Source organism: Clytia hemisphaerica, unplaced genomic scaffold, assembly GCF_902728285.1.
Source record: "Clytia hemisphaerica strain Z4C2 unplaced genomic scaffold, Clytia hemisphaerica genome assembly, whole genome shotgun sequence".
NCBI lineage: Eukaryota > Metazoa > Cnidaria > Hydrozoa > Leptothecata > Clytiidae > Clytia > Clytia hemisphaerica.
The window spans coordinates 348,703-372,483 of record NW_027103495.1 but is presented as its reverse complement, the minus strand read 5'-3'; the positions used below and the strand labels follow the sequence as shown (position 1 = coordinate 372,483).

General features: G+C 35.5%; 2 protein-coding genes across 2 annotated transcripts in view; both read left to right on the top strand.

The window, feature by feature from the left end:
• Window positions 1–629: 629 nt before the first annotated feature.
• Window positions 630–18,682, top strand: LOC136798690 (FK506-binding protein 15-like). Its single transcript, XM_067055343.1, has 29 exons — window positions 630–810; window positions 971–1,065; window positions 1,463–1,532; window positions 1,726–1,795; window positions 2,836–2,910; window positions 3,177–3,275; window positions 3,562–3,711; window positions 3,958–4,026; window positions 4,190–4,273; window positions 4,487–4,546; window positions 4,758–4,952; window positions 5,407–5,529; window positions 8,241–8,492; window positions 8,780–9,109; window positions 9,444–9,538; window positions 9,945–10,047; window positions 10,447–10,618; window positions 11,176–11,396; window positions 11,752–11,811; window positions 12,329–12,481; window positions 12,878–13,030; window positions 13,265–13,351; window positions 13,755–13,847; window positions 14,032–14,184; window positions 15,358–15,465; window positions 15,797–15,940; window positions 16,373–16,469; window positions 16,776–17,605; window positions 17,937–18,682. Exons 1-29 carry the CDS (start codon window positions 758–760, stop codon window positions 18,027–18,029), a joined length of 4,287 nt encoding a protein of 1,428 aa, XP_066911444.1. The 5' UTR covers window positions 630–757; the 3' UTR covers window positions 18,030–18,682.
• Window positions 18,683–19,122: 440 nt separating this feature from the next.
• The window catches only part of LOC136798689 (F-box/LRR-repeat protein 18-like), a 36,863-nt gene continuing 32,204 nt past the window's right edge, over window positions 19,123–23,781 (top strand). Inside the window, exon 1 of the mRNA XM_067055342.1 lies at window positions 19,123–19,255. Within this exon, the coding sequence (XP_066911443.1) occupies window positions 19,218–19,255 (38 nt within the window). The 5' untranslated portion in view covers window positions 19,123–19,217. The remainder of the gene's footprint in view (window positions 19,256–23,781) is intronic.

The window sequence follows — 23,781 nt, the reverse complement described above, 5'->3', positions numbered from 1 at the left end:
TATAACACTTCATGGCAGATTAAAAATACGATCAGAAAACAAAAGCTTCTTCGTTTTTCATTTTCGCATTTATGGGGAAGAATGAAATTTTCAGAAGATTTTATTCGATATGAGGATTCCCATTTCTGAAAAATCGCAATTCCCCATGGTTGCGAAATGGTGGCTAAGGGTACTATTCCTTTGTTCTTTTGCTATTTTCTTTTGTTCTAAGTGACGTAAAGACGCTTTATAAATCAGTACTTCCACTAACTGCCAAAGTTTGCGTAAAAAAAGAGGTGGTAGCTTAAAATCATAGGTGAGATGTGATAAAATGTTTTATTAGTTTTATCTCTCGTTAGGTGCAAGCTCACACTTGAATGAAACCCTATTTGTGATGTAATCTCGACCTTGCGGTATCTTGAGTTCACTTTTTTCGCGATTCCTTCAGTGATTTGTCTTTGAGACGTACCGTAAGATGGGGTGAATTAAATAGATTTCTAATGTTTTTCAAACAATCTGATCTACCAAATGAAACCAAGTATATACATAATTAAACCACAGAACTTGACGAGTGGGGTCTAATTAGACAATTTTGTTATTACTGAATTCTTAATCTTTTACACAATTCATTTGTCAATCAATTCTTCTAGATAAGTAACTGGACTATTCCTATTTCAGAAAAATTAAAATCCAGATCTTGGCTACAAAGCGCAGAATTTATTATTTTTAATAAATTCATACTGCATAATAAAATCACTTGATAATTAATAACAGTGAAATGTTTTTTGGATCAGACGAAGATGATGGAAGTGGATTTTCCTTGGGGAAAGGGTAATTTGTGTTTTATTTTTTACCTTTTACCTTTTTATTTTTTTTTATCATGGATTTAGCACATGCTGACTTTAAATATCTACCTATCAATTCAGGGCTTCAACAACTAGACCATTGAAATCGTTTACAGATCTCTATTTTCTATCTGTTTAACTTTTAGGTCAAAATTGTCCTCTCTATTTGGAGGGAATCCTTCATCAGGAGGGAACGAATCATTGATGTATCAATCTCATAAGCAACCAACTAAACCAAAAGGTATTTTTTACAGTGAGGCTAATTTTCAAAGATATAGAAGCATCTGACAGTACAAAGAATTAAATATATTAATTTATAAACCAACTGCATGTTGTATCTTAGAATAACCCCATAATAATTTATATATAAACCAACTGCATGTTGTATCTTAGAATAACCCCATTGGATTTGAGATTTCATAGTCAAATGGGAACTCTCACATAGATATCTGTTAACTCTATATTCTCCAATTATCAGTGCTGTTCCCTTAAGAGTACTGCGTCTAAAAAATGAAAATTTAAAGAAAACTGTAGGACATGAATGAATTTTGATGATTGATTTTTATTACTTGTTGAACTTTTAATAAGTGTAATTAAAATTTCAATACAGTTTTTCTCATCATTACTTTCTCTTTCAGAAACACCAAAACCTGCAACAGGAGATGCACCAGCTCTACTTTTTGCAACAACTTGTCATGCTTTTAAAGTGCAAGTGAAAGAATTTTTAAAATCAAAGAAAGAATATTTATTTATATATAAAATATTTATTTTCATTGCTTTCATTTCTTATTTTTCTTTATTTTGAGCAATGCTTATAGGTTTTAGGCTTTCTACTTGTGAGTAAATGCTTAGATATAACGCTATCCTAAATTTTGAGATTTTATTTTGTTCTCCTTTTTAGTGTCAATGGTCAATATTCTTCTCAAGGCAAACTAGGAGCTGCTGTTTTGGGGAACTTTGAAAAAAAGGATGTAGGTGTCAGAAATTACTTCTATGTTATTGATAACTCTCACAAATTACAGAAAAAAAAATTTTGAAGCTACTCTCTCTTCTTCTCTTGAACGTTCAGGGTATTTTCCAAGCACTTTTCCTTACCACTGTTTTGGTCTGTATTAAATGTTGCCCATGGTTGGGCGAGGAAGAAGATTTTCGTAAATAGGTGTTTTCATGCATCTTAATAGCCTAAAAATCCTAACTGTAACTTGATCATAATAAAGCAACCTTTATGTTATGGAGTAATTTAATGTGAATGTTGGTGTTACTCTTTATCTTTTGATAAAAGCAAACTTTTATTTTGAACTAAATAAACTAAACAAATCTCATTTTCGTATCATGGAAGAAGGTAAATTTGAATAGGACTTAGTTTCATTGCAACCAAACTATACTTTCTTTGATGTATCAAATAATTTGCTAAATTAGCAATAAATAATAAAATCAAAAACGATGAGAGTCACAAAAGTTTAAACAGAAATATGCAAAGGTTAATATATAAATAAATGCCCAAATGCAAAGGGATCATTTGATCTTGTTTTATTAAAACGTTTGTCTATAAATCAAAAGGTGTTCCTATTTATCAGAGTTATTTTAAAATCTTCTCCATTGATGAAAAATTCTTAATGCATTGTGTTAATTCTATCAAAAATTAATCAATAATTAAAACTTATGCGAAGAAGAGAGGCAGGGAGAAATGATGATCCCACATTCGAATGTATAAAAGCAGAAAAAAAAGAATAAAGATTTAATCAATCTATTTAAAACTCAATTTTTACCTTCGAAAACTACTTTTTAGACTCATTGCAATAAATTGAGTTGATTTTCCTTCAAGTTTTTGTACCGTCATTTTCTCCACTTTGCATTATTTACCTTTCCCTTTTGGTTTGCAAATTGAGTTTGAAAACTAAAGAAGTGCTTGAAAAATGCCCTGACGTTGAAGCATAAATTCTGTTTGACTTTTAATAGTCCATGGTATAAATATGGTGAATTATAAGCTATTTCTGTTTTCATCTTTTAGTACAAAATCTTGATTTATGGTCCACAAAAGAAACCAGTCACTAATGCAAGGATCCATCAATCATTCAAGTTCACTGTAAGCTTTACATCATAATTTTCGCATCAATCATTTTTTCAGTCCCTATCTTTCACTGTGAGGGAGTCATTTACATACCTTAATGGAACTAATTTTGTAGGAACTAATTTTCGTGTTTTTGGGTGTCTATTGCAAAAACTGGTCCCCTGATATGCAATTTTTACTACAAATCCTTGAAAACCCCAAGGAATATAAAATAATTTGGCAAGAAGTAGGTATTGTACTGGAAAACACTAAATCATGATTCTTTTTCCTGTGTCATCTAGATCCAAAAGAATAATTATGCGACATTTTATGATGATCAGTCTCAAAGTTGGTCCATATGTTTTGATGGTGAATCACAGCTTTTGGAGTTTGCAAAATGGGTAAATAACTAGAGGCTTATACTATATCTTGAGAATTAGATTAAATCTGAATATCTTAGTCCAATTAATTTTTGTGTTCATTTTGTGCAGAAAACACAAGCAAAACTATAAGGCGTGCTAAATAACCTATTTTGGTGCACTTATCTGTTAGTTTAACTTTGCTGTACTGCAAAGGTAGAGCTAAGGTTGTGCAATCCTCATCCCGATAGCTATCAAAATAGAAGCCTTTGAGTCGCCTCTGACTGCTATTGCAGACTTATTTACTTAACTATTTCCTTTCATACAGATTTGCTTGGCTTGCTACAATGCCACTTCAGGAGGGTCATTGATAGCACAAGATTTGAAATTTGTTGATAATGGACAAGAAGTTGCAAAAGGAGATACTGTCGAAATGAAATATACTGGGTGGCTTCATGCAGGAAATGCCTTCGGAAAGGTAAATATGTTGTTATCAAGCAGTTGATTAGCATGAATGGATGTTTTGAATGAAATATTATCTGTTGCTTTTTCCCGGGACACACAGTACACAACCAGATGAATATACAAACGAACATTCAAATAGTAGCCGACTGTACATCTTTCTTGCTTTATTGGCCTCAACAATGTGACTGGTGATTCAGATCCCAAATTAGTAAGCATGATCATGTTATTCTAAAACGAATTGAACCTATTTTCTTGTCAGGTATTTGATAGCAATGAAAACACAGAGAAGTTCTTCAAATTCAAAGTTGGAAAGGGAAAAGTCATCAAGGTATTCATATAAAAAAACTCACATTTGGCTTTGTGCCCCACTTTCTCCTAAAAATCATCAAATCAAGTAACTTATTGATCATTTCGAGACAATATTTTCTTTAAAGTTTTGTCCATTGTTGTTGATACACTATTTAACAGAAAACGATACACTTGATTTACAGGGCTGGGATACAGGAGTTGTGGGTATGAAGAAAGGTTCCAAACGTTTGATGGTCATCCCACCAGAACTGGCTTATGGCGGAAAGGTAAGAAAAGAATTGTTGACTTCTAAAAGTTCTTTATACTAAGATACGTTTAGTCCAATAAGATAAAGAAAACTTGAAAGTTCTTTGAGGTTTATTTTCAGTTTTATTAGTAGTATTATTAATATTTACTGTGATTATGTATTTCTATTACTTTTATTATTAGTATTTCATTTCACTAAGCGGAAGTGGCTTCATACTTTTACATTTTTTTAGGCTGTTGGAGATCGTGTCCCTCCAAATTCCACATTGATTTTCATTGTTGAACTGACAAGGGTATGTTTCATTTCATTCTTTATTTTTAAACTCAATCTCGATACCAGATTATACTTTAAACTCAATCAACCAATGTAGGTTTAGTTCCATGTCAATTAAAATTAATGGTCCCATATTTTCCTAGTTTTTATGAGCAGATATGCCATAACCAGTAATAAGTTAAACCATCTTTGGTGCTGGCTCCAATAAATTATCACTCTTTTTTTCTCAGGTGAAGTTCAGCAATCCACAACCTGACGCCGACAGCATGTCAGTAAAATCGATGGACGTTTCAAGCAGCTCTGCAAAAGACACTTCTCAATCCACACCAATCCCACTTCCTCAAGAAAGAGCTTCCACTCCTGATGAGGGAAATGACGAGAATATAATGCAAAGAACCAAATCTATATCTGAACAACTGTCAAAGGTGAGTGATCTTAATTATTCATAAATGTTCATTGGACTATTCCAGAAATAGTCTAGCCTAGGTTGAGGAGGTGTGCCGTCCAGGGTGGTCTGGAAAATAAAAAAGCCAGGATTGGTCTGGTTTCTTTAATGAAAAAAATCCAGGATGGTCAGTAAAACCGGGTTGAAAATCCAGGGTGGTCAATATAACTAGGTCGAAAATCCAAGGTGGTCCAAAAAATGGTAGAAAAAAATCCAAGGGGGTCCTGAAAAATTGGGAAAAATCAAGGGGGTCACCTTTTTAAAAAGAGACCCCCTCAACATAGGGGTACAATTTTTTCTGGAATAGCACATTGTTTGTGTGAGCTAGTGTGAGTGTATTTGTAAAAACTCACTCTCACAGTATTTTTCTCCAAGTTTCGTACAACAATCTTCACACCAGAAAATATATTAATGGCAACACTATTTCTTTGTAGACTCCAGACACAAAGACTAAGTTGCTGGAAAGGATGTCAAAAATGGGGCAAGCCATGATACCAAGTCCTGCAAGAAGTGTTTCGCAAGAAGAAGAAAGCGTGGAAGAAAAACATCATCCACAGGTGAGTGTCGTTTTGATTGACTTCAATATATATATACAAGATACAGACTAGGGAGGCAAATTTATCTTATATTTGGCGGCCGTCCATACTAAGGCTATAAATGAGCAGGCCAACTATCCATCCGAGAGGAATGATGGTTCAAGTGCCCTTGTGCGTAAGCTTGAAAATATTTCAGTCGGACTTGCTAATTACGGAAAACAAGGTGGTTCAGAGACCTCATGCTACAAATTCTGTGAGGTGGTTTGGCCTAATTTCCTAATCCAAATCTTCCTGTTTTGGAAAGTTTTCCCCAATCTTCAAAGCTTTAGCCTCGCGGAAGAGAATCTACGATGACAAGTAGATACAATTTCTTTTAGAAGACTAAATTTTTTGAAAAGGGCTCTCTTTAAAAAGGAGGCATCAAGAAGGCCTTCAGGTGACTCTGCTGAAAGAATGGTTTTAACGTCTGAAAAACCAACAAACGCACCTCAACTGCTCTCAAAACTCAAAATTTTGCTAACATTTTTTTTCTGTGAAAACGGGTAAATATGTAGCCTATCTCTATCCCAACACGCGATTTTTTGATCACTCTGTTGGTCTATCACTTGTTACCACTTTCGCGTCTACGATGGAGAACTTGACCGAATTTGTCGACGCCGTGTTTTTTTATAAAATTCGACGTCACTAGCGACGAAAAAAGATGGCGGCCGAAAACATAAACAAAGAAGGGCGGGTGGAAAGGAAAAGAAAAATCTTGAATGTTGAGTTGCAGAATTTTTTTTAATATTGTGAGGTGTGTTGCTGTGTCAATTGTACAAAATGTTACAAAAATTAAACACAACAAAAAATGTATTGAGTGTTGTTTATAAAATATCGCTGCCTAAAAAGTAAAAAGCAGATACTGTAAAGTAAAATCAATAAAAGCATTGAAAATAAATTGCTCAAATTTTTTGAAATAGAAAATGTAAAGCTTACCACCATACATAAAAACGGAGGAATACAAGAATTAAAAAAAAAATTTATGCACCTAAAACGACAAAAGATTCCTCTTACCACTTTGTAAAAAAATATGCAAAATTCCCTTGAAAAAAGTATAAAATATTATATAAATAAGATTTCTGGATTTGTACTTCGCATATATCAAGCTGAAAATTTTTTGATTTTTTCGAAACTTTCAAATAATTATTTCTTTACTCATAGTGGTCTCCGGTAGAATCCGGGGGCAAAAGGAAAGAAAAGGTATCTTTTGAAGGTCTCCTATCTCGAGGATTATTCTGCTAAAAATTAGAAATAAAATAATGCAGAGGGCTTGGACCATCAGCCACATTTCCTCATGATTTCATCAAAAATATTTGGTGGACCTCTCGAATTGTGCTTGCCACTACACCACGTAACATATATTCTCTTTGGTAACATTTCTCATTATGAAATACACCACTTTGCATTCTGTATGTCCATTGTTTGAATAGAAATAGAAATGTCCACGATAGACACGATCTGACAAGTGATTAAAAATAATGTTACTCAAATCTTTCGAAAATGAAAAATAGTGCTTTATTTTGGTAACAAAAACAAGGAGTACTCCCCTGTACTTCCAAGTTTGTTCGAAGCGTGGATGATCCACGGCATCCACGGAGCAATCTTTAACAAAAACCCAACCACTATCATTCCAGCATACAGATATGTTTGATTACTTTGTGTGTCTCACCACTGTCCATTCTTCAACAAATTCATAAAACTAATCGTCAATCTTTGCCCATTTTACCAAAATTAAAGTCTTTATGTAACAAAAATAATCCAACATGAGCAGTGCTCCAGAGAAAGGTTCTTGAAGTCATTTTTCTGCTCTTTCCCTTTATAAATTCGTCTCTATTAAATTCTGGAGAATTCTAAACAACTAGTGACTAGCCATTCCAAAAACATTTTGAAGAGTGACTCTTCAAAGTTCAAAGCACAAAATAAATAAAAACACAACATTCTGCAACATTTCGAACTCTCTTGGTACATTTTAGAATGTTTCTAAAGTTACATTTTTTCGAATGTTTTGGTTCGAAATGTAGCAAAGCATCAGTTCCCACTTTCCCGCCTCTGTTTTTGAGCTTTGTTTACAAAAACACTCCTTCGCGGTGACAAATTTTATTGGTAGAGTTTTTGCTGCAGTCAAAAGCTACGGTCCTTTGGCTTGAAGCCGATGATTTTTATTCCCCCACGAATCTCTGGGGGAATAAATGTAACAAGTTACAGACGGAACGGTGTCGAGGAAAAAGCCGTGGTCGTCTTGTACAGGCTAGTAAATATGGGGCGCCAAAAACAAAATATTGGAATATTTTTCCGCAAGTACCATAGGCAGAAATCGACTCTACAGTTCAATAACAATAGCCTTGGAACTGCAGACTTGCAGTGTTATGTATATTGTTCCTTGAAAAATGGATTTTTCAATGTGTTTTTTTAATCTGTGATGAAAGAATACTCATTTAGCTAGTAAAATGTCACATTTTTTTAAGTCTGTAATCCGACACTTTTTTTAATACCTTTAAGAAAAAGTTTTTAAGTCTGTGTTGACCTGTAAATATAGTTTGAAAGAATTATTTGATGTTGTAATGAGAAGTGCAGCTACTATGAAATTGGTAGGATAATCTTTTGGTATGCTTGTTTTCATCTTTAAAGTATATCGCTTAACTTTAGTATGTATTCTTGCTAAACAAAATGTTTAATTTTCTTCATTTGTTCAGCCTGTAACTCAGGATGAAGATAGCTCAAGTCATCAATCAACACCCTCAAATAAACCAAATCTTCACCCAAAACCATACACGGACACCCCTGACGCCCATCCTCCGCCTTCGCAATATCAACAACACCCTTCTCAAGTCAACCCAATGTTTTATCAACAACAACATGTGCCATTACAAGGGTATCCAGGGCAGCCGATGCAAACACAAAACCAAATGTATTTACCGGAACAACAACAGATCACTTTGTACCAGGTTAGTAGCTATATGTTTTTGAACAAATCCTGTGTTTTAGTCATCTCAAACCTCAACTCAAACATAAACAAGAAGCCGAAGCGATGGCCTTCACGCCTATTGATTATCCGTAATTATTGTTACAAAACGTCGTTTCTTCGAACGGTCGTACAGCACCAAGGACAGCGACATACTTAAAGGCCCGAAGCTGGGCCTTAAATAATGATAGATAAAGTAAGATATCTTTTAATATCAGGTAAGTATTGATTATCTTCCTCTTAAAAAACAGTTATTTCCCTACCTTTAAGTCACCTCAAACCGTCCAAAACGCAATGCTTCGATTACCGTCTCACCTTGCGGCACCACAACAAACCGTCCAACCACAACCAGTGGCTACACAACCGCCGCAATTAGCTTCCACCGCAAACGCATCCTCGACTGAAATCAATCTCTTGATGACCGAAGGGAAGTTACACCATAACGAGCTAAAGGGAGACTTGTCGCGTATCCTGGATAAAGTGGACAGCCTGCAGGCTAAAATTGTTGCTATGGAAACGAGTAACAAACAGTTAGCCTTGCAACAAGCTCCTGATATGGAGACAACGATTATCATGCAGAATATTACGCGTATCATTAAGGTATTCTTTTGCATTCAATATGGTGTCACAGACTTTCGCTTTTTGTAACTTTTCAAATATTTTTTATTCCAAATGTTGCCGACACGCGTTCCAATTAATGTCTTTTCGACCTTATCACAGCACTAACTTTATAATATTGGATAGAGTTGGACAAATGAGAGCGAAGAATTTAAGTTAAGTTCCTTAATCTCCGAACATACAAGTGTTTTTAAGTCCTCAAAGCCTTAAAATGTTCTTAACTTCTTCTTAACATTTTGGCCAGCGAAGCCTTATGTTCTTATATAGTTTGCTCTTATAAAAAAAACGTGTATCCTTTGTACTTTGATGTTTGTAGGAAAATGAAAAATTGAACTTGGAATGTATGGAAAAAGGCAAAAGGATTGAGAAACTCAATGAAAGCATGACTGACTTATTGACGAAAAACCAAAGGTATACATTCCCTAATATTCTGTTTTATCGCTCCTTTGAAAAACCATATTATTGTAAAGGGGTTTGCAGTGTATTTTCGTGAAAAGTCAATTCTATAGCCAGAAGGTGTAGATTAAAGACAATGGATTTTATGTGCTACAATGGAGTCTCCATAACTCGAACACGCACGGGGGACACACATTTGTTTGAGTTAAGGAAACAATCAATTATTGAGTTAGGTTTATAAGGGTTTGTTGATTTAAGGGACCGTAAAACTTATTCAAGTTGACGAGATATTCGAGTTAGAGAGGTTTGAGTTAAAGAGACTCCGCTATATCAAACTCTTCGCCATCGAGAAACCGTCCCTGCTGGCTTACCAAAGTACTTCATAGACCGTTATCAACCCTTCTCCTACCTTTAATCATAGTTTCTTCGAGAAGAGCAACCAATTACTTGCCAGCCAATCAGATTCGATGCAATCAAATGCAGCACAAGCTATGGCTAAAGTATCTACTCTTGAACAACGAAATGTGAGTACGTTATGAGACATGATTCTGTATACTTGCAAAAATCAGTCTAGTACGAGGCGTTTTTAGCTGATTCACTTTCCTCACTTTAAAAACTTGCTTGTTTGTCACCCGGAACAACTTTTCACTGTTCGTATTGAGATGAGCTGGAGTTTTTATAAGGTACTTCACTAATTGGTAACATGAAATAATCTACACCTGCGAGGACATCCGTTCTCCCGTGTAGTTCGAGTGTCATGGTATACGCCATGGCTCGGCAGCTGCTTGCGCTGTGATTCCTACTCCCTTCGTGGGTAGGACCCATTCCGATGCATCGAAGGGCATATCTATCTAATTTTCAATTTGTGTCAATTTTCTACCGATTTTCACAGATTTTCACACTTTTCTCTTTCCTTGCTACAGATCCAATTAGACTCTGAACTCTCGTCAACCCGAACTCAACTTTTACTGGCTACAAAGAAAGAGGAGACACACGAGAATAAGATCGCCGAGTATACCGTCACGATTGAGAATCTACAGAAAGAGTTGAAGAGAGTTAGAGAAAAAGCTGACTCGGCAGATTCTAACAGTACAGGTAAAACTTTAGTGGAATTTCCAAGGAAAAAACTGTATATGGTAGGTTTTCAGGATGGCGGATATTCAAAGGTGTTATAGGCTGCTGTCGTCCGCTTGCAGTCTCGTAGAGGCCTGCGATTTAGACTAAGGGGTGTGTCAGCACCAAAAAGGGCCAGATATCACTCGTTACAATTCTTTTCTGGAAAGGCGTATTATCCTTAAACAAGGTATGTGGGCAAGAATTAGTGACAAATTGAACTTAAATTCATTTGTGTCTGAACAATGCGAATTCTTAATATGCTCAAGTCAAGATTATTATAATTCTAACGGAAGTAGCCGTAAAAAGCCGGATTTTGACTACTGTCTTACTATTTTTAGTAACAGACAGTGGTCAAACCCCGGGGTTTTTGGGTATTTCCGTTAGAATAATAATAATCTTGTCTTACGCACATCAAGAATTTGCTCTGTTCAGACACAAATAACAGTGGTCAAAATCGGCTTTTTCGGGTATTTCCGGTAAATAAAATGACTTACACATATTATAAAGGTCACATTTTCCACTTACTTGTTGTACAGAACATGAGGCATTGGTTGAAGATTTACGACAACAAATCAAGAACGGCAAAAAAGAACAAAAGCAAATGAAATTGAAGCTGGATCACTTAGAAGAAGAACTCAATGACTTGAAACTCGAGAATGAATCCTCTGCAAACTCTTTGAATGATTCTAAAAAGAAAAGGAAAGAAGAGAAAAAGAAATACGAAGAGGAAATTGAAGACGTTAAAAATCAACACGAGGTAAAGATAGTAACCCTCTCTGTAACTTTCCAATATTAGTTTAGATTTTGAACAGTTTTTTGACCTACTTTTAATTCAAAATGTTTAATAAATATGATGTTGGTTATTGAGGCGTTACTCTCTTTTTAGAGTCTTTGTCCATTGTGGATTAATTTTGATTTGGGAATAAGTTTCTGTATCCAGCTTACTGGACTCTAAAATTTCAAATGTCTATGTAGAGCTAGAACTTTATATAATATACTTTAACTAATCTATAAAATTAAGTGATCTCTAGACCTTGCTGGGTTGCAACACGAAGCTTCTTAACATAACGTAAAAGTAAATGTTATTCTATTCTTTCATTGTTTTTATATAGGAAGAATTAAAGAATTTGAAACAAAGATACAATAAAAATGCAAGCAGTGAGACTGAAAAGGTACATGAGAGATATACTTCTTTGTTTGAAGTACGCTTTTCGAAACTTGGCTCTAAGTTTAGACGGTCGACTTTCTACCCTGGCTATTCTATCTTTAAGAGTAGGCAAAGAGAAAATATTTTAAAAGATTGAACGAAGTCAAAAGAGGGCAATGCATTGACTTAAGGCAGGCTGTCAACTTCGATTTTCAATTAGGGTATGCAGGGCAAAAAGTGGATCGTCTAACCAAAGGTTATTGACTCCAGTAACGAAACGTTTCAAATGTTTCGTTATTTTTGTTGACCTGTAGCCCTTCAAAATGTATCTTTCAGCCAAAATTAGACTTATTCAATATGGATAAGGTATGTATGGACATCTAGCGATAGATTTTAGTTTCAATCCGGTGTTTGTGTAAAAACCACGCGCGGGCGTTCTGGATGGGAAACAAGTAGTGGCTTCATTTCCCATCCAGGAGTCTCGAGTCTAGCCCTTTGGGCTTGGAAGTCAATGCACTCGCCTCGACCTTTTCTTTTCTTAGCTTAACAAGATTGAAGAAGAACTTACTTCAAAATTTGAAAAAGAAAATAAGAAGCAAGTTAAGAGCTTGGAAGTGAAATATGAAGAACGAATTGAGGCTATAACGCAGGAAAAAGATGAACTGGAAAAGCAAGCTAATGCTACAAAGAAAAAGGTAATTTTGTTCTCACATTTCATGATATTATTTCAAAATGACCAATGAATCAAAAACTTGTTGATATACAACAATGCGCCTGGTAAGGTACCGATCATAAAATCATTCTTCGCAAAATATTTGAAGGAACTTGTTAGAAGACGAGCAACGCAAGTTCTAATTTGAATATTTATTAGCGAGTTTATGTATTTGCACTTTTGAGGACGGTAGAGTGACTGAAGCGATTTGGAAAAACCCGCAATTCCGCCCCGCAAAATCGAGGACGCTAAAAGTGCTGATTTACCGTCGTCCTCAGCTGGTCAGGATCTAGTCAAATTAGAACCTTACCGTCCCCGTCGCTGAAAAACACACATACATACTCGCTATTGTATACTAATAATATACGTTACATTTTAGCTGGAGAAACTGCGTGACGAGCTTACCGCAGATTTCGATCAAAGGCTTCAATCAGATTTGGACGATGTGAAGGAGAAACACCAAAAACAACTTGATGACGTCAACCAAGAAACGCAACAATTAAAAGACGCTTTACAAACACTTGAAAATAAGGTATTGTTTTAATTTAACATATGCAAAAATCTTTAAGGTACAAAAGGTCCTGGGATACTTCATGATGCCAATCCTCTTAGAATTGTATTTTCGAATTTGCCCGGCATTTAAGGCCACTACCAATCCGTATCCAACTATCTGGTTCGAGTCATACTGTCGTACCGTCTCCATATCATTTTGCAAACTATAGTACATTAAGATGTTGAAGGCAAGATGTATTTGTCATCTCTTTAGATCAAAGAAGGTTCTGCTGCGATGGATGACTCACAAACAGAACAGCTTCGATCACAACTTCAACAAACTGAAACTCAAAACCAGCAGGTGAGATTTTCATGAGGAGATTTGCTTGACTAAAACAGTAAATAATAAGGGCCTTCGCTCCAAAAGTTGCTTACAATGGTTATTTGACGTCCAATGTCCAGCTTGCTAAATCATACAGAAAACTGGAAATGTCGTCATCCTGCCCTTGAACCCAGTCCCCTTGTCGGGAGAGTTTTAGATAGCTGTATTTCAAATATTTTACGTCATTTTTATAATACTGGCGTTCTAAAGTTCTAAGGCCTGGTCTTAACGATGAAATCCCGTGGTCTCAAAAAAAAAGAGATGTTCCTGCATTGTGACGTGAAAAACGCCATGTTATGATAATTATATTGCTATTGCTATATAGTTTAATGGGAGACCCTACAAATCTTTATTTTTACGTGTTCTTGGTTTTCAATTTCAGCTTTTGAAGACAAAGCAAGAATTAGAAGAAAAACTAACTTCCTTCCACGAAAACTCGAATGAAAAAGTTGTAGAAGCTGAAAGATTGAAAACGGTAGGTTAAGTATGGTGATTTATTACTCCCTCTACCATTGCCATGTTAACGATTTTGATATAAAACAAAAAATGGAAAAAAGTTGAGCGTAAGACGTTCCAATGCATGAAAAAATGGCTTTTATATTATTGTCCCTTTCACAAAAAGGTAAGCATTTTGCTCAACATATATTACCAATACTTAGGCTACGGACGAAGCATTCAACAGAGGCTTGGAGGAAGGTCGTGCAACCATCAAAACAGTCTCACAAGCTTCTTATGATCGAGGCTTCAATGAAGGCAAAACAAGCGTGCAACCTCAAACAAGCCAAAGTGGCGAAGCAAATGTTTCAGATAGTGTAAGTGGATCTGTTCTATTCGTTCTAAGTGCCCGAACCTCAAATCAAAGATTTATTATACACTGGATAAACGACTCATAAAACGATGAAGAGCGATCATTGTATATCCTTTATTTCAGAAAACAATTGATGTTCTAGCTTTGTCCACAAAGGACAACTGTCATGGCGGCTCGAAGATGTCTGATTTTTAAAAATGTTTATCAGTCTTATTTTTAAAAAGTTCTCTAACTCTAGCTCTTTCTTTTTGTACATTTGCAGAAAAAAAAGTTTGAAAGTAAGGCTAGCATTCTAAGCCAGATACATTTGTGAAATCTAATGTGAGAAAAACATCATTAGACAAGAAATTCAGACAAAATGCTTATAGTGACACAAAATTTTCAATTGAAAATATTTTTCCAAAACTGTCCTTAGAAGAGCTGAAATTAACATACATAAGACTTGAGTGTCTTGGCTCCACTGTGGTATGAAAGTCCTTTGGAGGCACGTGGTGGCAAGGTGGTTTTTTTTAGGTTGAAGTTTGAAAATTTCCGGTGTCAACATTAAATTTCTTATACACGACACGTCTTTTGCATCTCTCTCAAAGCTTGAAACGTCTTAACGATTTATAATTATCAATTAAGTGGAAGAATCTAACTCTCACAGGAAAGTTGCAAGTCTCTTTTGGGAATTGGATGAGTGATTTTCGATAACAAATGCAATAAAAATGCTTCGAAAAATCATTTGATGAGGGAAGGAGAGTGAACAATAATATCATTACTGGGAACATAGCTAGTACACGAGAAATCGGCAAAAATCTGTTACTTGTATATCCAGTGTATAATAAATCCTTGCTCAAATTATGAAATGAGAAGATTGGTCTAGATTTTTCATTAGTCTTTCTTCGCCTGAAAGTGTTGAGATTCCACCTAATAGAGTATTTTGAAAATTTTACGTTGAAAGAACATCTCTACCGGTACAGGTTGTTAACGGCCCTGGCCGAAACATGCTGGAAATTTCTAGTATCTAATGGTACTGAATGGTATTCTGTCTCGATTCCACGTTCAATATATGTCATGCCATCAATATATGAAATTTTCTTTTACTGTTCAAATGAGACTGTTAAGACGCTCTGTTAATGTTCGTTAAGACTCTAATGAAAGTCTTCATATGAAAGTTATTTTTCTTCTTTTGTAGGTGAAAAAGGTGATGAACAATGTTTTCTTCCAGTTGAAAAACGAATTCGAACCTTCGGAGGAGTATCAAGGAAGCAATGTCGTCAAAATCATACTCGGCGTTGTCAGGGTTGGTGCTTTTATCGTATTTTTCCAGTGAATCCAATCCAAAGGGATGCTTTTTTCTCTTTTTTAAGTCTCCTGGTGTAACAACATGTAACATTTTTTCCACAACTTCTAAATAAGAACTTAGGGATTTCCTATGGTAATTTTATAACAAGGCCTTTATGAAAAGCTTTCATGACGATACGATTAACTGAAAAAAATTGCGTCAAAAAATCTAGGGGTGTGGTTTTTTCAATCACCCTGTATACATGTATACTGTGTTATGAAACTTTGCGTTACAATGGAGAAGAGTTAAATGTTAAGGTCGTTAAAGATGCATTTATTTTTTCTCACAGGACGTGACTTTGAAGATGACAACCAGTACAACAACGAACACATCGAAGAAAGAAGACGAAGAAGCCACTGAAGAAGAAAGCGAAGAAGAAGAAGAGAGTGAGCTTTCTGAAGATGAAGAAACGGAAAGTGAAGAAGAAGAGGAGGTTTGTTGTGTTCCTCTAACCTCGCTGTTTTATGAGCCCCTCCCCTCTCAATGTTTTTATCCCCTTCTCTCGCCACGCTACCTCCTTTAAAAGTGTTTTGTTAAGCCTCCCTCACAACGTCTTTTAGCTACCTCATTTCTAAATGTTTTTCACCCCTCCTTTCTGAATGTTTTATACCCCCTCCCCTGCTCTAAATGTTTTTTACCCCTCCCAATGTTTTTACCCCCTCCCAATGTTTTTACCCCCTCCCAATGTTTTTACCCCCTCCCAATGTTTTTACCCCTCCCTCGCAATGTGTTATAGGGCTTGGGTTAGGGTTAGGCCTGACCGTGTGATACAGTCGAAAAGGTGTAATGAACCGAAGGTAAGAAGTAAATCATTCAAATTGATATTTACAGACTTAATTTACCATTATTATTATTATTATTATAGAGTGAAGAAGAAGAAGAAAATGAAGATGAGGAGTCTGCCGAAGCAACGCCATCACAAACGTCTGCTAATTTGCCCGTTGACCCAGCTGTAGAAGGAGGTATCTCATAATTTCTCTCTGCCAGAAGTGTTATTCTCTTTTCTTATCTGTTATAGGAGGGAGAGGTATATTGATAGTTCATCCTTTCAATTACTTTTTAGTCTATTCCAGAGAATCTTTTCCTCTAACTGTTTGCTGAAGTTTTATTCTCAGTTACGTAAAATTAAGCCCTCTTTTTGGGACCTTGGGAAAGAAGTTTTTGAAACTGGAAGCCTAATTGCGCGGTATTTCATTCAACGCAAATCTCCAACGAATCGTGTCTGGAAGAAAACGATGACCCATCAATATTCTGAATCTTTTTTACAGGCCCCAAGAGTCCAGAAACTGGCCTTGACGTCACGGGTGCTTCATCTTTCGACGAGGTGGACGAGCATAAAACGCAAGAAAACACAGCGAAATTACTCGAAGATTCCGTTGATGGTGAAGTCAATGATACGGAACAGGGAGTTTCCGTTGATCAAAATAATGCAGAACAAGATGTCAATGTGAACCAGAATGAAGGAGAAAATTCGACTTTAGTAGAAGAAAAAGATGCAAATACGGATTCTTCGAATGATAATAATGTGGAACAAGGTATTTCCGTTAATCAAAAGAACGCGGAAGAAGGCAGCTCCGATGATGACGAGGAGGATGATGATGATATGAGTTTTACTTCCGCGACTTCGGAACCCCTCAAAGATGCAGAAGATGCAGCGGATGTTCCAAAGAACGATAATAGTGAAGAGGGAATAGTTGCTGAGGGACAAAACAACGTTCAAACGCCTTCACAACAACAAGATGAGGATGGCAATGATGATTCGGTGACACAACAGACGGAAGAGGAAGAGACGAAAGTATTATCACCTTTGGAACAGGTTGGAATCGACAAATCCATCTTTGGTGAGGATACAGCTGAAGAAGAGACACAGGAAGATTCTTTATCAAAGACGAAGAAAGACGAACCACCACAAGAGGAAGATGAGAGTGCATTGTTCTTTGGCGACTCATCCTCCTCCGCCGCAACAACCACAACGGTTGACGATGCTACGGCGGTGAAAAAAGAAAATAAAGAAGCGGAAACAAAAGAGACATCGTCCAAAAAATCGTCGTTGTTTTTCGAAGATGACAGTGACGAGGACGATTTCTTCGGTTCAAAGGTGAGAGAGATTTTCCCTTTTTCTTCCTCTGACACCACAAAAGTTATATGTGTCACTTCAAAATTCGGTAAAAATATTCTTTTTTAAATATCTTCTGTTTAAAAGGACATCATTTAACGTTTCCCTACCATTTTCTTACACCTCAATTTTAAGAGAAAGGAAAATTTTTACCCCTTCCCGCGTTGCGCGATCTGCTTCGTCAGCGTAAAAGACACGCCTCCTATATCTTATAGAATATCTTTAAGCTTTTCAAAACCATTAACGTTACTGTGCCAGGTAAAATCTTATTACGTCGTTTACTGCTTTCCTCACTATTATTTCTTCAATTTAGTCTTCCTCCAAATCAACATCGAAAGCGTCCGCGTTTAGCCGCTCACCACCGCCTTTGTTTGAAGATGACGATGATGACACGAACTGGATTTGAGGGATTGGAAAATACGTTTTTAAGATGTTTCGATATTCTTGTTTCTAGTTGACGTTAGATTAGTTTTTGTAATTTTATATATCACACCTCACGCACAGCTAGTATGCTCGAGCTTGCTTATCACGCCTCTCTGGTAATTATTTTCAAGTGACGCTCAAAGATCTGACTTACAAATTTCTTCAAGATCACAGATAATAATATACGCGCTTTTTTAGAGGAATACTAGAAGCCTAGAGAACACTTGCCGGAGCAATGATAAAAATATAGAAATTTCTTCTTTTGGAGTTATGCACGGGATACTCTTTCACAAATATGTTGTTGTAGGTTTTTTAAATAATTTTTTGAATTTTTTTTATAGAAAATTAAGATATTGTATAAATTATGAATTATGAAATTTGTTGATTATGTTATGTGTGGTCTTTATAATTAGCCCCTCCGATTTTTCATTAGATTTTCGCATTTTAGCATTGCCTTATTACATATTCATCTCTCTTTTGATGAATATACGTTGGTTTACTTTAGTTCGGTTTCTCAGGGGCAAATAACAAATATATTGATTTAAATTCCTATAGAAATTGTACATAATTATAACCGATACAATTGTTACAGTTTTTTTTTCAAAGAATATATATTTTTTGTTTCTCTTTTCTAAACAGAGTAACTGTCTGTTACAGTTGACATACCTATTACCTGGCACCCGAAGTAGCAATTTTCTTCCGACACGTTAAACCTCTGACGGTCGAAAACAAAATTTTCAACATCTTGAAGAGTTTGGAGTACGGGATTTCGCTAGACTGCGTCTATGATTATGGAGCAGGGAGCCTGAACCTTAGTCCAAAGTTTTTAGCAGGTTAAGCCAAAATATTTTTAGGCTTAAGTACCAGGGGGGTTGAACCCGATTGAGAATGTGGCTCCGATTGGAGAAATCAACCCTTTTCCTTAAGAACTTTAGCGTGGGTGGCCGCCAATCAACCATCGAAAAATCAGATATTGTAAGCCTTTCTTAACGTTTTCAACATGGTGCTACTTTTATAGTATACAGTTTGTGGAAATTTATCGCTTGTTTTATCCTCAGACTTTTGTTGTTTTTTTTAGAAATAAACTAAATGAAACAATTAATGAATAAATGAAAATGAATGAGAAATGTTGCAGAAATTATAATGACATGATGAATGGTAAAATGTGAGAATGCTCTGGCAATTAAAGAAAGAGACACAGGCTAAAAGGTATAACTAAAGTTCGTTCGCTTTAAGCGTGCAACCTTTTTTGTGATCATGTGAAAACCATGTCAGCGTAATAAGAGTAATCCCCCTTGAGAGATGTTTCCCCACGGTTACAATAAAGAGCGCACAATAAAAATATATTGAGATTTAGTGTATTTAACGTTTAACGTTTTTCAGAATTTAAATTTCGGGTGAGAATTGCTATTTTAGGACTTCAACTCTCTTTCATTGAACATTTCGATTTTGGAGGGGTTCGGTGGCTTCAAGGCTATATTCCAAGCCTTATTGGAGCAAATTTGAGCTTTTAAATCCTGAGGTCCTAAGGCTTAAGTCTCATTTTAAAACTTTCCAACTTTAGTTTAACGCGCTTAAGACTTATTTGTGGCGTTTAAAATTTCGCAGGGAAATCCCTTTTGTCTCAAATATTTTGTCCATGATTGTAGTTAACAGTACGTTAATTCAATTTTCAGTCAATACAGGAATTTAAAAGGGAACATTTACGCCCCTTCAACTTTATTACAAATACCTTCGATCTACTTTGGGGTTTGTGACGTGAATCAAAGTAACTGTCTACATCTTTTCGTCTTAATCGAAAATTCAAATTTGTCAAAAAATATAAATTACAAAATTCTTAGATGTTTTAGAAAACTACTTTAGTCCATCCCATTTTATACAACCCCTTATATATGGTATATACAATTTTAGGTACAAAACTATTAATTTATTACTTTTGACAACGTCAAGTTATATTATATTTTGGCTAGTGTTCTTTTAGTGCGAAGATCCTTTTAGAACCTCGTTTCAATCCACCATTTGAATTTTAAGCAACATCAGAATGGGCTCTTCCAGAAAATGTCCGTATACATGGGGGGGGTGGAGGATATAGTGTCCAGGAGATGAAAAATCTACAAAAATTGCCTTGTCCAGGGGGACTTGCTCTGTTCGAGGGAAATTTTGATTGTCCGTGGGGTCAACTAATGATTGTCCGGGGGGTTAGACCTACTGTCCGGGAGATCAAAAGTCACAATGTCCAGGGGGTAAATTTCCAAAAAGTGTTATATCCTCCATATTCAAATTTTTTCTGGAAAAGCCCAATCTTCAACTTCTCCAAAGAACTTTTGGAAACTCATCAGTGTTAATGAAACCCTCCTTATTCATATCCAACTATATTTTCATTACAAATTACAAGTTGTATCACTGACTGAAATTTTCGGTATTTCATGAATATCACAGGACTCAACAATCGTGTTCAATTCTCGGCTTTCGTTCGAATCGTCTTCCTGTCGTGTCTTAGCGTACGTAGAGCGGCGAAGTCCTGCGTCTAACTCTTCCTCTGCGCTTCCTGCCACGGAGCCGTATTTCTTTGGGAAACATCTTTTCAATAACGGGTCAATGTAATGTTTACCTTCGTTCAACAAAAATGCAACAAGTGTCAATAAAAGAAACGTTAAAATCACTCCAAGTAAAAAGAAATCGGCTTTCGCTTTGTCGGACAGCGCCATTCTTCTCGGCTGCCGGCAATCTGTTCTTCTTTGTTTTATTTTTTTTAGCCTGAAAGTCAAGGGTGGAAGATATGATGAACGTAAATATTTGGGGGAAAGATTCTCTACAAGTTTTAGAGACTTCAAAAGCCAGAGAATAAAGTATGTACCACGGTACCTTTAAAAACAGTTCATAGTTTTCGACCAATTTATGAAATTGAAATCAAATCAAATAAGATAGAAAAAAATTATCCTTGGTTTAAATTAACATACAACCAAAGGGTTTCTTATAGAAGGAATTCTCATCCCGCGAATGTGGGACTGTCACTATTTTCTGACTATACCTTATAAGTCATTTACCTCTGTATAATCCAGCTATAAAATTCTAACTAACCCATTAAGCAGAAGAACTTTCGAACAAAATTACAATGAATATTTTTTAACACTCTTATATAATGGTGTCACCTTATCATGGGAGAGTTTTAACATCTTTTAACAACTTTTTTAACATGTTTTTGAAGAGTTGTTAATATTCAGATAATATGCTTATCCTCGCTTGCGCATGCGCGAAGAAGGTTTTAAAAACCAATCAATCGTATTTTCTGAAACCGCTTTCTCAATGATAAAGAATTTTAATCAATTCCAGAGTTGAACAAATTTTTAATCAAATCAAGATTCAATTTGACTTTATCTCTTTCACTCAATCAGCTTACAAATATTCTTTCAAATGATGACTTTTAGATTCGTCTCTTATAATTTTTCTTCAGTTTTCAATTTTCATAACTGTATATGATTCACTCAGATTCCTGAAGACCTTTTTGAGGGCTTCTGTACGCCTTTAGGGTTTTCTTTTCTCCATCTCTCTCCTAAACTCCTTCCTTTGTCTAGGCTACACCAAAAAGCCTTACTTGCAACTTTTACATGCATTTTATCTTCCTTTTTCCGAAAGCTCAGTTTTTATCAAAAGAGATTATTTTGTTTGCTTGCTAGATTGTAACACCAATTTTCTCACATTGAATTATATTGATTTTAAACGAGACTTATTTGATAAAGACTTCGAGCAAATTAAAATCTGATTTAGTTTTCATTGAAAGATAAACAGTACCTGTGATCTCTTCAAACAAAACATTGCTTCATCGAAAGTTATGGCTCTTGAAAGTTCGCTTTATAGAACACCCCCTTTTCACAGCCCGGGTGGAAATTTTTCAGCTAGTGGGAGTAAAAATAATGGACACAAACTCGATGGCGATTGATAATCCCATGTTTTTTTCATGGCTGTGGATTTGAATTCCATTGTTTTCAAGCCAGAAAATTCAGTTGGGATTAAAAAAAGAGCACAATATTTTGCAGCGAGGATTTGCTTATCTGATTATTTTCAGCGAGTATAATTTTCCACTGTGTACGATATTTTGGCCCGTTTTTGCAGTTGAAAGGGGTTCTAGATCTATTGGGTTTGTGAGAAGGGGATGTAAGATTTTAAACATCATTCTTTTCCAAAAGAGTTTGTTCCACACCAGCATGATATTGAAATCAGGAAACTTAAAAATGCGTGTACAAACTGACCATGAAAGTCACCGGAAAAAAGAATTCTGAATTATGTTTCAAATACCAAGCGTTAAAAGCATACTCCTTTTCACCAGGTTCAGTCACATATCAATTATACTTTGAAATATGCACATAATTCTTCGATCTTTCTAACGACACAAAAAGCTAAAAGGCACATAAAACCAAAGCACCTAAAAAACCGCCACACGGCTAAAAGGCGACCACAATCGAAACCAAATGGTCACGTCATATGAAACACTTGACTTTAAAACAGTCACCTACATTCTAATAAACACTCATTCATTAATCCTTCTCTCAATCCAAAGTTCATCGAAACTCGTTTGACACGCAAACTGAAAATATTAAACTCACTCTCTAAAGTATATTGTCACACCAATTGATAAAAATTTCTTTTAGTATGTTCGGTCATAGATGAATTGTGATTTAATGTAAACAGATCGAAAGATATGTTATCTGTTTTGATGTTATCTTTTGATTATTTGTTTGTCTATAAAGGCAGATAGATTAGCTAGTAATATTTCAGTGTATTTATTCTTTCAACCAATGATGTCTCTTAATACGAGATAAGAGATAGCATAGAATCATTGCACTAACGCCAAGCTTACATCATGAATTTGAAAACTCCACTGAAATAATGGACATAAAAAGATCAGCGTTAAAAACCATTCCGTCTCAGACGTATAAGACATATTCAAAGAGTAGGCTTTCCCGTCCAGAAATTCAGCATTTTGCACCAAAACTCAAAGAATGTATGATGCTACAAAATTTGCAAAATTTGCAAAAATCCATTTTCCGTCTCAAACGAAAACTGTTGCTTTAACCAATGCAAAGGTAACGTTCTTCTCTCTTAGATGTCTCTTTCACTACACATCTCTAAGCCATATGGGTTTATAGATTCAAGCTGTAAACGACCAGATCAACGATAATCATCTCAATTTCATCTCATTCGGAACCATATAATGTACCAACTTTGTTTAACACCGAGCTTGTTGTAATCGAACACTTGTAAACAATGTCAAACAGAAGCTAACATGTAAACAAACATATGGGTTGTTCTTCGCACCCTCATTGAAGTCACTGTAATCAACAAAACAACATCCAAAATTGGCTGGTGAAAAATGTGTCGGTAAAAAACTTCGCCGACGAATTACCTAATGCTAACAGCATTGTGTACCCGATTGGATCGAATGTTCAATATATAACGCATCAGCAGCAGAATTAATAAGTAAAATCTCTCTATAACTCTAAATAGCTGGAAAACTTCAATAATATGGGCAAGAAAGTCGTAAATTAGGTATTCTATAACTTGAACGATAACTGTTCATCTCGATCTACGGAGACTCAATAGAGTATACTCTTCATAAACAACTGTTTTTGACTTTATGCATTCTAAGGACTAACAAACACACAAACATACAAATCCTGTACTCGCCACCATAAAACATATATAATGTCTTGACAGCTCTGATTGAATACATCTCT

Bases quoted from the DNA above. Each gene is read 5' to 3' on its own strand.
- LOC136798690 (XM_067055343.1), top strand. From the start codon at position 758: ATGTTTTTTGGATCAGACGAAGATGATGGAAGTGGATTTTCCTTGGGG. The intron at 13,031-13,264 runs GTATTGTTTTAA...TCATCTCTTTAG, and splicing joins TACAAACACTTGAAAATAAG to ATCAAAGAAGGTTCTGCTGC. The intron at 16,470-16,775 runs GTATCTCATAAT...TCTTTTTTACAG, and splicing joins TGACCCAGCTGTAGAAGGAG to GCCCCAAGAGTCCAGAAACT.